Genomic DNA, 16,299 nt, shown 5'->3' with positions numbered 1-16,299 from the left:
CTTCGGCCCACAATGTCTGTACCGAACACAAAGCCAAATTCAACTAATTCTCTTCTACCTGGACACGATTCATGTCCCTCCATTCCCTGCATATTCACGTGTCTATCTAACAGCTTCTTAAACACCACCAGTGTATTTGCTTTCACCACCATCCCTGGCAGCCCGTTCCAGGCACCCACCGCTCCGTGTTAAAAACTTGCCCTGCACATCTCCTTTAAACTTTCCCCCTTTCACCTTAAATGCATGTCCTCTGGTATTAGATACTTCCACCCTACAAAAAAGATTCAGAATCAGGTTTATTATCACTGACTTATATGACATGAAATTTGCTGTTTTGTGGCAGCAGTACAGTGCAAAGACATAAAATTACTATAAATTACAAAATAAATAAATAGTGCAAAACAAAAGGGAATATTGAGATAGTGTTCATGGACTGTTCAGAAATCTGATGGCGGAGGGGAAGAAGCTGTTCCTGAATTGGTGAGTGTGGGTCTTCAGGCTCCTGTACCTCCTCCCCGATGGTAGTAATGAGAAGAGGGCATGTGACTGTCTACCCTATCTATGCCTCTCGTAATTTTATAAATTTATATCAAGTCTCCCCTCAGCCTCCGATGCTCCAGAGAAAACAATCCAAGTTTGTCCAACCTCTCCTTATAGCTCATACCCTCTAATCCAGCAGCATCCTGGTGAAGCTCTTTTATATCCTTTCCAAAGCCTCCATATCCTTCCTGTAATGGGGTAACCAGAATTGCACACGATACTATCAGTATGTCCTAACCAGCTTTATACAACTGCAACATGACTTCTTTACTCTTCTACTCAATGCCCCGAGCAATGAAGGCAAGCATACTATATACCTTATTTACCATCCTATCTACTTACGTGGCCACTTTCAGTGAGCTATGGACTTTGACCCCAAGATCCCTCTGTACAACAATGCTGTTAACTGTATACTTTCCCCTCACATTTAACCTCCCAAAATGCAACACCTCAGCCTTGCTCGGATTAAACTCCACATTGTCACTGTTTCCACCTGAACCTGTTTCATAAACTGACGTGTAAGCAAGATGGAAACAGATCTTGGCCTTGATTACATTGATACCAACTCTAAATTTGGTTATGAATTAGTAAGTGCTAAAAGCTATATGCAACATAGCAGGAGACATCCCAAAGATATGTGTTGTCCATGAAAAAGCAGCAAATTAACAATCCCAGATACTGATAGTGTGCACAAACCATCACTGAAACACCTGGTCAGGACAGTTTCTCTTAAATTGATTTTTGAGATCTGGGCATTCCCGGCAAGGCCAACATCGATTGCCCAACCTGAGCTGCCTTATAGAACCACCGCAGTCCTTCAGGTGAAGGTTCTCCTATAGCGCTGTTGGAAAGGAATTCCAAGGATTTAGATCCCGTGATGATGAAGGAACCGTGATATACTTGTAAGACAGGATGGTGTGCGACTTGGATGGAAACCTGCAGTTGGTGGTGTCCCACAAGTCTGCTGCCCACGTCCTTCTTGATGGTCAAAGTCACCAGTTTGGGAGGGTGCTGTCAGAGCGGCCTGGGCCAGTAAATGCAGGGCATTTTACAGACGGTATGCATTGCAGCTGGTGGTGGAGGGAGTGAAATATTAAGGTGGTGGATAGTGTACCAATCAAGATGGCTGCAGTAAATTACTCCTTAGCTTAAGTAGCAAAAGAATCGAAGGAAAGTTGATCAGCATGTGAGAGAGAACAAGATGCAGGGCTATTGGAAAATTAGGAGGGACCACTGGAGTTGTTTTGATGAGATCAAACATAGACTCAGTGAATCGAATAGCCTCTTTCCATGCACAAGAAAAAGGGGCTGGAATTTGATAAAAGGGAATGTAAACTCTGAGTGGCCTATCCTGAATACATTGAGCTAATGCCTATAAACTGAATCCCATTGTATTAACACCAGTGACAAATTAAAACAAAGTAATAAACCACACGATTAAAAGTCACATTTAAGCACTCTCCCATCAGAAACACATTTGCACGGAAAGCAAAAAATAATTGCATCCAAGGAAGAACTTTTTCATAAATCACCTTGAAAGTGCCAAGACTCTCCTCCAGATCTGCTAACATGGACCAGACTTTCAGCGACTTGTAGATTCTGTTCTGGACGGGTTCTGTCGAATCGAAGTACTCAGCCTTCTTTGCTGGTACTGCAGTTGCTCTCTGTGGAGGTAAAACGAAAGAATAAAGACTATTGTTACCCCTCTGCTCTTTACATGTTTATATACACAAAGCCAGAACCGGGCACAGATAGAAACATGCAGGAAGGCACAAGTAATCATACATGCAGTAAATTTCACACACATACACGTGCGCACACGCATGCACATGATGGCAGTGCTTCGTCAATACAGTCACATTCCACGGAAACCCACCAAGTCCGCGCCGACCATCAACCACCCATTTACACTAATCCTACTCTAATCCCATTTTATTCTCCCCTCATCCCCATTAATTTCTCCCAGATCGTACACACTAGGGACAATTTACAGTGGCCAATTAACCCACTGACCTGCATGTTTTTGGGATGTGGGAAGAAACCAGGGCACCCAGAGGAAACCCATACAGTCACAGGGAGAACATGCAAACTCCTCACAGACAGCATCGGAGGTCAGGATTGAACCCTGGTCACTGGAGCTGTGAGGCAGCACTCGACTAGCTGTGCCACTGCACTGCCCCATACAGAGATTAAGTTTATTTCGAAGACTGTGTCGATCTTCACACAATGACATTATATGGCAGCAGTGAAAGTAACTTCAGAATTTCTGTACTTATTAGTGAAGATGTCTTGTAAAATAAAGTCAGAATCTGCACATCGCATTGTCTCGCTCTACACTTGTACATTAGCAGATGTACATAGAGAAAATGAAAGTTAGACAGTGCAATATCATTTACATTTTACACTTGGCCCTATACTGTCCTTACCTACCATGCCACCCTGTAACCTCGTTTCCTAAAGAGCCAAGTATCTCAATACATGAAAAATTCATTCTACTTTGTAATGTCTGGTCTAAGCACCTCTGCATGTCTCCCTCCTGGCCTATATTTATGCCTCAAGCAAATCAGGTTACCTGGTCCTAATGGTGCTGTTGCTTGTAGGAGCTTGCAGTGTACAAACTGGCTGCTGTGTTTCCTACATTACAACAATGACTACACTTCTAAAGTAATTCACTTGCTACAAAGCACTCTGGGATGATCCAGGGGTCCTGAAAGATACCACATAAATGCACAGGTTTTTCTTCATTGCACAGCTGCAAGCAGACTCACCTGTTCATCTGTTGCATGCTGCTTGACCAACGGGATGTGGTGCATCTTTCTTAACCATATCATTGTGACCATCTATGACTCAATAATAGATCTCAAGTCCTGGTGGAAAGAGACAACTGCGACCTGCCAAGTTTTGGAGGCTGCTGGGATATGTTTATTTTTGTTTCTATTTGTTCAGAGTGTGACATCACTGAAAAGGCCAACAGACAATGTCCAACCCCAAATGCCCTTGAGAATATGGTGATGAGTCACTTTCCTGAACCACTGCAGTCAAATGCTAGGTGGCTTGTCCAATTTTATTTCTATTTGAACACAGCAGCAACGATACAGCTGAGCGGCTTGTTAGGCCTTTTCATAGGGCATTTAAGTGTCAACTACATGGGATGGGTCTGGGGTCACATATCAGACCACACATCAATGGCAGATTTCTTACCCTGAAAGACATTAGTGAACCAGATGTGTTTATGGACATCATTACTAAGACTAGTTGATTTTTATTTACAAAATTACGGAGTATTAACTACAGAGTATTGACCAGATGTGTTTTTTTAATGACAATCTGGTAGCTTATGTGGACATCACTACTAAGATTAGTTGATTTTTAGCTGCAAATTACAGAGTATTACTTAAATTTAAATTCTAAATTTGCTGTCTGGATGTGGTTTGAACCCAGGCCTCTCGAATGATGGTCCAGGTATCTGGATTAGTGACCATCTCCTATTTGTGTGCAGCACTGCACCCCTGAGTAACTTGCACACTCAATGAGCAAGTGATTGCAGAAATAATGAATCTAATGTAATATTTGCTTCAGGACAACAAGGATCATCAATTTAAAGCCATCATAAAGAGAGTGACGAGAGCAGTTAAATTTTCTTCACAAAGAATTTAGTAAAACATGGAATAATTTACACATAGATTATTGAGGTTGAAGCTGTTAAACCTGATAATTATTTTAAGAAAGGACAGGGAGCACTGGAAAAGATTGCAGTCATAAACATGTGAGTGTGTTTGATGGGATAGTCACAGAGATGATAGTGCCTCTTGTGTGCAGAGCACAAAGCTGGAGTCACTAATAAACCCAAGAGAGAATTCAGGAGAAAATTCTTCACCCAGCGAGTAAATTAAGGCTGTTACTGTATGAAGCAACTGAAGCAAAGTGCAGAGATATACAAAGTGGAGCTAGGTTATGTACGAGGTGGAAATGGATAGAAAAAAAATGTAAAAGTATGTAAATTTTATGTAAATATTTACAGACACATAGCAAACAGTCAGCCCAATCTGACAAAACACTGTAGAAGACTTGCAATTTTAGGACAGTAAAATGCTTTAAAGCTGAATGAAATGTAGGAAAATATCTGTAATTTATTTGCAAAGTAGACTGAGAGCTACATATTTAGAGCCCTAGAGAGTCACAGAGCAATACAGCACAGATACAGGGCCTTCAGCCCAACCAGCCTACGCCAACCAGGGTGCCCATTTGAGGCCAGAGCAGCTCGGTGGAGGGCTCGGTAGTGTAGTTCTTGGAGTCTTGGAGCAGAATCTGAACATAGAACATAAAACAGTACAGCACAGGAACAAGACCTTGGGTCCATGATGTTGTGCTGAACTAATTAAACTTGTAATTAGATGCCTACCTAAACTTATCCCTTCTGCCCACATAATGTCCATATCCCTCCATTCTCTGCACATTCATGTGCCTATCTAAGAGACTCTTAAAGGTCTCCATCGTATTTGCCTCTATCACCACCCCGGCAGCATGGCGTGTCTGGTGTGTCAATGTCTGGGACTGACCTGGTCAGCTCCCAGACACACCACTCATAGTTTGGCAAATCTAAAAAGCTGACCCTTGAAACAGATTTTATGGATAATTGGGGAGTTGATGCCATCTAAAGAAAATATGATCTTGTAAGTTACCAGATTTGTTAACAAATCCAGGTACAGCACGCAAAGTGTTTAAGTTACTGGATAACTAACCCATGACCTGGACTACTGATCCACTCAAGTTCAAATTCCAACATAGCAATCGAGGAAATTAAATTCAAGTACCTGCGTTATTCCAGAATGTAAAAGTATCCCTGAAATAGCCGATGGTTGTAAAAGCCATTCATCAATACCCTCCATGGAGGAAAACCTATCATGCCTGCCTATCCAGTCTTGGCTCTGCTTGTCTCCAGATCCAACAATGTGGTTAACTCCAAACTGCCTTTTGAAGTGGCCTATAAAGCCATCCAGTTCAGAGCATGCACAATACATTCCCACTTTGCCAGCGATGAAAAGATACCACGAAGTAATTGTATAATTTTCCTTACAAAATCTTTTCGGGGACTGAAGTAGAAATCAGACCCACAATAACTTAGAGTCATAGACTTGTACATCACGGAAACAGACCCTTCGGCCCATCCTGAGCTAGTCCCATTTGCCTGCATGTGGCCCATATCCCTCTAAACCTTTCCTATCCATGTACCTGTCCAAATGTCTTTTAGACAGTGTAACTGTACCTGCCTCTACCACTTCCTTTAGCAGTTTGCTCCATTCATTTGGCCATCATTTGGCCCAGCAACTCCACCCCAACTCCATCCATCCATTCTCCCACTTACTTGCCGATAACCTATTCTTTCTCACGTCCATTAACTCCTAACACCCGCCAACACAATGCCTACTTTACAGCAGGCGACTGACCTACCAACCAGCACGCCTTGGGGATGTGGGAGGAAACCTGCAGAGCCACAGCGAGAATGTGCAAACTGCACAAAGACAGCATTGGAGGTCGGCATCAAACCTGGGTCGCTGGAGCTGTGAGGGAGCAGCTCCAGTGGTATAGCAGCTGAAAGCTTCAGATTACAAGAAAAACAATGGGGGCAGTGAAATATTTCAGGTGGAGCTTCAAGTTCCTAAGAGTGAACATCACCAATAACCTGTCCTGGTCCAACCACATAGATGCCACAGCCAAGAAAGCTCACCAACACCTCTACTTCCTCAGGAGGCTAAAGAAATTTGGCATGTCCCCTTTGACATTCACCAATTTTTATCGATGCACCATAGAAAGCAAGAAAACATCCTATCTGGATGCATCATGGCTTGGTATGGCAACTGATCTGCCCAGGACTGCAAGAAACTACAGAGTTGTGGACACAGCCCAGCACATCACGGAAACCAGCATTCCTTCCATGGACTCTGTCTATACCTCTCGCTGCCTTGGTGAAGCAGCCAGCATAATCAAAGACCCCACCCACCCGGGTCATTCTCTCTTCTCTCCTCTCCCACCAGCCTCAAGGACAGCATCTATCCCACAGTGATAAGACGATTGAACGGTTCCCTTATACGATGAGATGGACTCTTGACCTCATAATCTACCTTGTTATGACCTTGCACCTTACTGTTTACCTGCAATGCACTTCCTTGCAGCTGTGACACTTTACTCTGTATTCTACTCCTGTTTTTACCCTGTACTACCTCGATGCACTGTGTAATGAATTGATCTGTACGATCGGTACGCAAGACAAGTTTTTCACTGTACCTCAGTACAAGTGACAATAATAAACTAATACCAATAAACCACTTTTGTAGCCTTTCCTTTATCTCCTGGCTTTTAATCAAATAAGATTTACTTTAAAAAAAATACTTAGAATTTGACCGAAAGACAAACTTTGGAGGCTTGTTTGCCCACCTCAGGCGAAAATATCCTATATAGAAACCACTGGTTGAAAAAACAATCAGCAGCTTGAAAAAGGACCAACGAGTTAGCAAGCTGGTGGGGTGGATAATTCGTAGAGCTGCTAACCTCACAGCTCTAGTGGCCCAGGTGTGATCCTAACCTCCGGTGCTGTCTGTGGGAGATTTCCTCTTGACTGTGTTTCCCTCCACATCCCAAAGACATGCGGGTTGACAGCTAAACTGGCCACTGTAAGTTAACCCTGGTGGTGTAAGTATACAGTAGAATCTGGAGGGAGTTGATGGGAGTGGATGGAAAGTAAAAAGAATGGGATTGGTGTAAATGTTGCCTGACGATCAGTATAATCTCAGTGGAATGAAGTGTCTATGATCCATTTCCAGCAGGAATGCTTCCAGCTAGTTCAATGTTGCCACCTGGTGGCTCCAGTGTAATGCATCACAATCTAAGTCCCAACAGGAGGATGGGTGGGGTAGGAGACGTACTAAAGCATCTATTTTCCAATGCCAAATGCATCTCAGGTTGGCAATGCCTAGTTTTGGAATGAGAAACCAGTCTTTTCGGGGGCTGAAATATATACCAGACTCATAATAACTTAGAGACAGCGCTATACAGCACAGAAGTAGTTGCTTCAGCCCAACTCATCCATACCGACAAAGTTGCCAACCTGAGCTAGTCCAACTTGCCCACATTTGGCCCACATCCATCTAAACCTTTCCTATCCGTGTACCTGTCCAAATGTCATTTAAAAGTTGTAAATGCACCCACATCTGCCACTTCCTCTGGCAGCTCGTTCCACATACCCACCGCACTCTGTGAAAGACGTGCCCCTCAGGTCTCCTTTAGATGTTTTCCCCTCACAGAATGCACAGTCATTTCCCAGGTCAAAGGAACCAAAAACTAGAGGGCATAGGTTTGAAGTGAGAGGGCATTTTAGCACATTTATTTTTTAATTAATATTTACTTCAACTGTTTCAGGTCATCAGAGAGATTTGGAAACAGTGAAAAGGCCTGTGGTAAGGGTGAGCTATCAGAAGGACATCAGGATAGCCCAGGTTTGTGCTAACTGCAGCCAATTTGTGGCCCACAGCCCACTCTCCTTGTAGAATGACCACAGCAAGAGATAAGTGTGACTGCGGGGCTGGTGCAGTGATACCACCGTGAGGTGCAGCTACTGTGAAGTCTCCAGCATCACCAGACTCGATATAACCACTAGGACGTAGTTTCCAGAGGCTAAACTGGGTAGGAAACAATTTTGAAGAATAATTACAACACTCAACAACATACCCTCAATAATCGAAGTGCCTCGTCGTAGTTTTCATGCCTTAGCTCCATTTCCCCATATTCACACCAAACACCAGCCAAATCATCAACATGCTTGAAATTTACTTTTGTGGCTTTTTCAAATATAGTCCGGGCCTGAAACAGAAAATGAAAACGCCTATTAACAAGTTCGTTCCCTTGCCACAGGAGCTCCAAGTGGGTAATGGCACCATCATGTGACAACGTAAACTGGAAGCTGCGAGGTTCTGTTCTTGTGGAGTTAGCAGCTTGCTTTAACTGGCCTTAGGAAGCAAAGAGACAAATGAAAAACAAAATAAAAGACTATTATTTAACGATGAATGAGCAAAATAGCAAGTGAGCAGGGGAGCCAGCGAAAGAGGGAGAAAGTCTGTTTGAATGTTAGACAAGGATAAGACAAGGTTACAGCAACCTTTAATGATCTACCAACTGTGACAGGATGGGTTTACCAGATTCAGACACCTGGGATCAAGTGGTCCCACTCAAAACAAGACCAGTAAAAGTTCAGCATCTTTCTCAGATGAAGAGAAAGTACAAAGCACATACGAAATGTTATGAAGTTCTTCAGAACTCTCAGCATACAAAAATCACATCATATCTCCACTCCACTTCCTCCAGAATGGTTCAAGCTTCATAGAACGTGTCTGAAGTAAGGATGCTAGAATATCTTTACCACCACTGCCATATTTCACCCTTTATTTAAACCAGTGTTCACTACAAGCTTATTATTGCTGAAAATTTGAAGTCTTCCCATTTAACCATAGTCAGCACCAGGCCTTACTTCCAGGTGAGGTAAAGCTCCCTCTCTACCCTGCCCCTTTAGAGTCTGAGCTATGGATCCTCAGAAACACACCCCTTACTACATCTACTGAACCCTCTGTTGGACTGCCAATCAGGCCAGTTTTGCAGTGAACTGCACACCCATTGCAGAATCTGATTGCAACTCAATTCACAAAGGACTCCATCAGTCTCAACCATATTTCTACCCTTGTCTGAGAGATAGAGTCATAGAATCATTCAGCCCAACATGTCCACACCAACCAATGGCCACCCTTCCATATTAATCTCAGCACTGATGAATGGGCAGTATTGAACCACTGCACTATGCAGCCCCTCCAAAGTTTTCTTAGGATACAACCAAGGTTCAACTTACATCCTGAATTTGTCCGTTTTCTTCATAAAACTTTGCAAATGAAACCCATAATGAATGTGGTTTTCCAGTGGCTTTCAATGGATCAACTGTCTGCACAGCTTCTGTGTAAGTGTTTATGATCTACAATACAGAAAAAACAATGATTAAAAATACAATTCATCTTCCAAAGCTTCATATCCCACCAGTTACAAAGAAAATGATGTGGTCTGAACAGGTATGAAATCTTAAAGCAGTGTCACAACTGACAAGATGCCCCCAAGATCAGGTGTATCAAAGGAAATCAGGAAGTCATGTTACACCTGTATAAAACTTTGGACAGGCCACATTTGGAGTATTGTGCGCAGTTCAGGTCTCTGCATTACAGGAAGGATGTGGAGCCTCTGGAGAGGGTGCAGAAGAGGTTCACTAGGATGTTGCATGGATTAGAGAGTATTAGCTATAAGGAGAATGGACAAACTTGGACTGTTTTCTCTGGATCGTCAGAGGCTGAGGGGGTGACCTGATATAAGTATATAAAATTATAAGAGGTGTAGATTGGGTAGACAGTCATTCTTTTACAGAGGGTGGAAATGTTAAATACTACAGGGCATAGGTTTAAGGTGAGAGGGGAAAGTTTAAAAGAGATTTAGCAATTTACGGAGGTGATGGAGGCAGATACAATAGTAACAGTTAAGAGGCATTTAGACAGACACATGATCAGGCAGGGAATGGAGGGATAAAGACCACGTGAAGGCAAATGAGATTAGACTGGCATCATGGTCAGCACAGACATGGTGGGCCAAAGGGCCTGTTCTTGTGCTGTATTCTTAAATCCAGCATGAAGTGGTAATTAGACGGGGGGAGTAGAAAATGCATTAGCCACAAATTTACTGAAGGGCAGAACAGGATGAAGCGTCCGGTCTTGACTCCTTGTTTCTATGAAGCCACCCGTCGCCTGGTAGATGACCCCTATGTGACACTGACTGTCACCATGAGCTGATACCTGGTCTACCTTTGTGGTTATATTACAGCTGACAACCATCAATTTATCTACATCTGATCTTAGCTTTACCAGACCCCTACTGAAGCTGGACATGTAGATAATATTGAAAAACAGACCCCAAGGGCAAGGCAAATTGTGGGCCGTCTTTAACAACTGGGCGTCACTGGGATCCAGCAATGTTTGGCAACAAGTCCATGTACAAGCTCTTGCAAGGAATAAAAGCAGCTCTAACTCAAATGACAGCATATTGTGTTTCTGATCACAGCAGACTAATTATAAACTTAACAAAACACCCCTTTAAAATTGGAAACAATTACTGCCTTTTCTGATCTGCATCTACATTACAAACCTTCTTTGTTAAGGCAGAGTAAGTAGCCAAGGCCCAAAACAAAAAAAGACAAAACGAATTATGTTGTGATGCCAAGTTTAGTAAGTTGTCCAACATAGGTATAAGGGATAAACAGGCAGGTGAGACATTTCAACACTGAGAAAAATAAAAGGAAACAGCCACTGGAAAAGAAGGTGTAGGACTTAGATTTATCAGTACAAGAGAGAAACACCTTTAACAGGTACTGTTTTACATGTTGCACTTAATACCACAGGGTTTAGGTTAACGTGAGAAACATTCCTCACCTCTCGTGGCTTTCCTTCATACAGTTTAACCCGCTTATGCCACTCATGTACGTTATGAGGATTCTGGCGAAGGAGTACACTGTTCAAAAGGAGGGGACGCCTGGTAATCAGCTGCTCAAACCTAGCCAGTCGCAACTCCAGGTCAATATCATCTGTTAGAACCAAAGGACAGATAGAAATGTGAGTTATGTCTAGTCGTCTCATCATCAATGTTAGCACAAGGAAACCCCTTTAATGAAAGGCATCCCAGATTCAGATCAACATACAAGTTACACAAAAAAGTGCAAGTGGCCTTTGGTCGTTTAGTTGCCTTTGGAAAAGTCTGAACTGTGACTTTACAGTGTGTGCAATGATAATTTGGATAACCACAATGAAACACTTATGTCTACAAAGTGGGAAGAGAAAAAGTGTTCTTTCTTTTGTTTCATCCAGGAGATCTTAATGCTATAATATAATGGTCACTTTGATGCCAATCTCATTTGAGGAAGTAAGCAGTCCTGCAGGAAAACCATTCAATAGTCTATAATACTTGTTAAACTAATAGAAATATAGCCTAGTGTTTACAAATAATGTTGAGTCAAATTTTATTGATGAACCAGGAGCAATGACCAGGAAGGTAGTGGCTTCAAACGTAGTTCTGTGTTGAGCAAGTTTTGAAACTCTTAGGGAAAATCCAAAAAGAAGTCTTCGAAATTTTTTTTTAAACTCGTTACTATGAGATGCAATGCACTACCTGAGAGAAGCGGTGAGCTGTGTGGATGAGTGTGTGCCATCGAGAACATACCGAGTTTTCCCAAACCAGAAGCCCTGGATGAACCAGGAGATACACAGTCTCATGAGGTCTAGATCTGTGGTGTGATCCAGAACCCTAAAAGAAGTCCAGGTACAACCTACGGAAGGTCATCGTGAGAGTGAAAAGGCAATTCAGTGAGAAGTCGGACACATGACAGCTGTGGCAGGGTTTACATGCCATTACTTCCTAAGGCGAAACCTCACACCATAAATGGCCGTGATGTCTCACTCCCTGATGAGCTCAACACCTTTTATGCATGCTTTGAAAGGGAGAATAACACTACACCTGTGTCAATACCCACAGCATCTGGCGACCTCTGATCTCTGTCTCCAAGGCTGACATCAGAACATCCTTCAAGAGAGTGAACCCACACAAGGCATCAGGTCCCGACGGTGTACCTGACAGGGTACTGAAAATCTGTGCAGACCAACTGGCTGTTCAAGGGCATCTTCGACCTCTCACTGCCGCAGTCGGAGGTTCCCAACTGCTTCAAAAGGTCATCAAGAAGAGCAGGGTGAGCTGCCTCAATGACTATTGCCCGGTAGCACTCACACCTACTGTGATGCTTTGAGAGTTTGGTCATGGCTAGTATCAACTCCTGCCTGAGCAAGCACCTGGACCCACTGCAATTTGCCTACTGCCACAACAGGTCTGCAGCGGACGCAATCTCACTGGCTCTCCACTCGGCTTTGGAGCACCTACACAATAGCAAAACATACGTGAGGCTGCTGTCCATTACAGCTTGGCGTTCTACACCATCATCCCCTCAGTACTAATCAACAAGCTTCAAAACCTGGGCCTCTGTACCTCCATCTGCAACTGGATCCTCAACTTCCTTATTGGGAGCACAGTCAGTGCAGATCGGTAGTAACATCCCCTCCTCGCTGACAATCAACACAGGTGCACCTTAAGGATGCATGCTTAGCCCCCAGCTCTACTCTCTCTACACTCATGACTGTGTGGCTAGCACAGCTAAAACACCGTCTATAAATTTGCCGATAACATCACTGTTGTTGGTAGAATCTCAGATGGTGATGAGGAGGCGTACAGGAGTGAGACAGATCGGCTGGTTGAGTGTTGTTGCAACAACAACCTTGCACTCAACATCAGCAAGACCGAGGAATTGATTGTGGACTTCAGGAAGGGGGAGTTGGGAGAACACACACCAGTCCTCATTGAGGGGTCAGCGGTGGAAAGGGTGAGCAGCTTCAAGTTCCTGGGCGTCAACATCTCAGACAATCTATCCTGGGCCCAACACATTGATGCAATCACACAGAAGGCACACCAGCTGCTCTACTTTGTTAGGAGTTTGAGGAGATTTGGTATGTCACCAAAGACCCTTGCAAGTTTCTACAGATGTACGATGGAGAGCATTCTGACTGGTTGCATCACCGCCTGGTATGGAGGCTCCAATGCGCAGGATCGAAAGAGGCTGCAGAGGGTTGTAGACTCAGCCAGCTCCATCACAGACACAACCCCTCCCACCATCGAGGACATCTTCAAGAGGCGGTGCCTCAAGAAGGCTGCATCCATCATTAAGGACCCTCACCACCCGGGACATGCCCTCTTTACGTTACCACCATCAGAGAGGAGGTACAGGAGCCTGAAGACCCATAATCAACATTTCAGGACAGCCTCTTCCCCTCCGCCATCAGATCTTTGAACAGTCCACGAACCCATAAACACTACCTCGTTATTGCTTTTTTGCACTATTTATTTATTTTTGTAACTTATGGTAATTTTTACATCTTTATGTCTTGCACTGTACTGGTGCTGCAAAACAACAAATTTCATGACATGTGTCAGTCACAATAAACTCGATTCTGATTCTGAGCAGATTTAGAAGTCTGAAGAAGAATTGCAACTGTAAAGGGGAAAAAAAACTGAGCAGGGACTGAGATCAATTGGACAGCTCTTTCATAGATGCAGTGAAGTGAATAGACACCTTCTGCATCAACTCATCCTGTCATTTGAATGGCTTCAATTTCCTGGGCTATATAAAAAAAAGGGAAAGTAAAATCAGCCAGGATTTCTGCTCCTGCTTTCCGAGTTTCAAGCCAAATAAAAGCCAAATTAGAGGAATTAGCATCATGCTGGGTGTCTTTGGAGTCTTGAATTAGCACAAGCCAGTGCCTGCATTCATACTCAAGAGACTAAATATTTTAAGTAGAAAAATATCAAGAAAAATGAACCTCACCTTCCTCAGTTTGTCCCATTTCTGCAGTAGTTTCCATTTTAGCTGCAATCATGCTCTCTTCAAATTGGGCATAACTGTCAAACACCTGAGTGAAATCTCGGACAGTCATCACGGTCTGAATCGCCTCCTCATACACGTCTCTAGCCTATAAAGATAACAGAAGCATCTCCATTGTATCTGCATTTAAGTAAAAAAAAGATGCAACTCAACACAATGAGGGTGAAGGAATGGAGAGGTGCCCGTGTCTGCCCGGGACCAAGATTAAGGAATGTATAAAAGAAAGTAAGAACTAAGTCATGTGCACACACCCAGGGCTGAAATAAAGGATGGAAGTACCTGTCCAAGTGTCTTTTAAATGCTGTTATTGTACCTGCGTTAACCACTTCCTCAGGCAGCTCATTCCATACAAGGACCACCTTCTGCATGAAGAAGTTGCTCCTCAGGTCCCTTTTTAAACCTTTCCCCTCTCACTTTTAACCTATAGAGGGCATAGGTTTTTGGTTCCCTTTCCTTGGGAAAAACACTCTGAGCATTCACCCTTCATGATTTTATACACCTCTGTCAGGTCACCCCTCAATCTCCTACGTTTAAAGGAATAAAGTCTGAGCCTGCCCAACCTCTCCCTATAACTCAGGCCCTCGAGCCCTGGCAACTTTCCTGTAAACCTTCTTTACACCCTTTGCAGCTTAATGAGATCTTTCCTATAACAGGGTAACCAAAACTGTACACACATTCTAGGTGCAGCCTCGCCAACGTTTTGTATAACGACATAATGTCCCAACTCCTGTACTCAATGCCCTGACTGAAGGCCAGTGTGCCAAACACCTTCACCACCCTGTCTACCTGTGATGCCACTTTCAGGGAACTACGTATTCGTACTCCTAGTGTGTATGGGTTCCAGAATTAACATGAACAGATAGGAATACTTATGCCGATCTACTGGAGAAACCAAAGGTAGACTGGGTGACTGCTTTGAAGAGCACCTCTGCTCAGTAAGGGTGACAATGAGTTTCTAGTTGCCTACCACTGGAATTCTCCATCTCAGTCCCACTCTGACCTATCACACTATGCCGATCAATTTGAGCATCTCATTCTGTGACTGGACATATGACAGTTCTCAGCACTGAATTCAACAAATTCAGATAACTAGCCTTTCCAGTTTGCTTCACAACTAGCTAGGTTGTAACATAATATTAACTTAGTTTCTTGTGAATGCTGACTGACCTGCTGTATTTACAGAATTTGCTCTTGTTCCGTTTTCCAACAACTGTAGTGTTTTATATCCCACAAATTTGAACATTTTTATTTTTCTCTGTCACCATCCTCCAGAGGGATCATCTTCATGCCTTCACCACCTTCTCTCAGTCAATTCCATCACACTCTGTGTCATTTAATTTCTTAGTCTTCACTCCAACAAACTTGTACAGGTATACTGTTGAAAGCATCCTGATGGGTTGCATCATGGTCTAGTAGCTGCAGACAACAGTGGACTCAACTCAATACATCACAGGCACAGCTCTCCCCACTATCAAAAGTATCCTTATGAGGCACTTCCTCAAGGAGGCAGCATCTATCATCAAAGGTCCCCATCATCCGGGCCATGCCATTTTCTCGCAGCTACCATCAGGCAGGAGGTACAGAAGCCTGAAGTCCCACACCACCAGGTTCAGGAACAGCTACTTTCCTTCAACCGTTCGGTTCTTGAACCAACCTGCACAACCCTAATCACTACCTCAGTTCTGGAACACTATGACCACTTTGCACTACAATGGACTTTTTTTATTTTTGTTCAAACTGTGTTCTTTCTTGTATAATTTTGTATAATTTATGTTTCTTGTGTGAATGTTGTGTCTCTAACTCTATGTACCCGCGATGCTGCTGCAAGCAAGTTTTGCATTGCACCTGTACTTGTGCATATGACAATAAACTTGACTCAATCACAGATATTTCCTTTCCTTTCTCTCTGCCTTCCCTCCTTCTCTGCAACTTTAAACTTCTCTCGTACCTAACATTTCCTAGTTCTGAAGAAAAGTTATCGCTGTTTCCCTCCCCACAGATGCTGCCAGATCTGCTGAGTACTTCTAACATCTTCTGCTTTATGTCAGATTTCCAGCACCTGTAGTTCTTTGCTTTTTAATTTCCCTTTTCAACCTATTGCAATTCACATTTCTTCCAACATTAATTTGCAGGCCTCGAAAAGGCTATGATGATCCACCTGCTTGCAACGCTACCACCCTTCTGGAGGTGGTACTCTCACTGCA

The 16,299-nt window shown here is 43.3% G+C and overlaps 1 protein-coding gene across 1 annotated transcript in view; it reads right to left on the bottom strand.

The window, feature by feature from the left end:
- xab2 (XPA binding protein 2) overlaps nucleotides 1–16,299 on the bottom strand; it is a 64,515-nt gene that overhangs the window by 26,666 nt on the left and 21,550 nt on the right. Inside the window, exons 7-11 of the mRNA XM_052041824.1 lie at nucleotides 14,039–14,183; nucleotides 11,049–11,200; nucleotides 9,434–9,553; nucleotides 8,266–8,397; nucleotides 2,073–2,204 (exon numbers count right to left, since the gene is read on the bottom strand). Coding sequence (XP_051897784.1) covers nucleotides 2,073–2,204; nucleotides 8,266–8,397; nucleotides 9,434–9,553; nucleotides 11,049–11,200; nucleotides 14,039–14,183 — 681 coding nt within the window. The remainder of the gene's footprint in view (nucleotides 1–2,072; nucleotides 2,205–8,265; nucleotides 8,398–9,433; nucleotides 9,554–11,048; nucleotides 11,201–14,038; nucleotides 14,184–16,299) is intronic.

Source organism: Pristis pectinata, chromosome 31 (genome assembly GCF_009764475.1).
Source record: "Pristis pectinata isolate sPriPec2 chromosome 31, sPriPec2.1.pri, whole genome shotgun sequence".
NCBI lineage: Eukaryota > Metazoa > Chordata > Chondrichthyes > Rhinopristiformes > Pristidae > Pristis > Pristis pectinata.
Note: the sequence above shows the minus strand (reverse complement) of the source record. Positions and strands in the feature narration are given on the sequence as shown.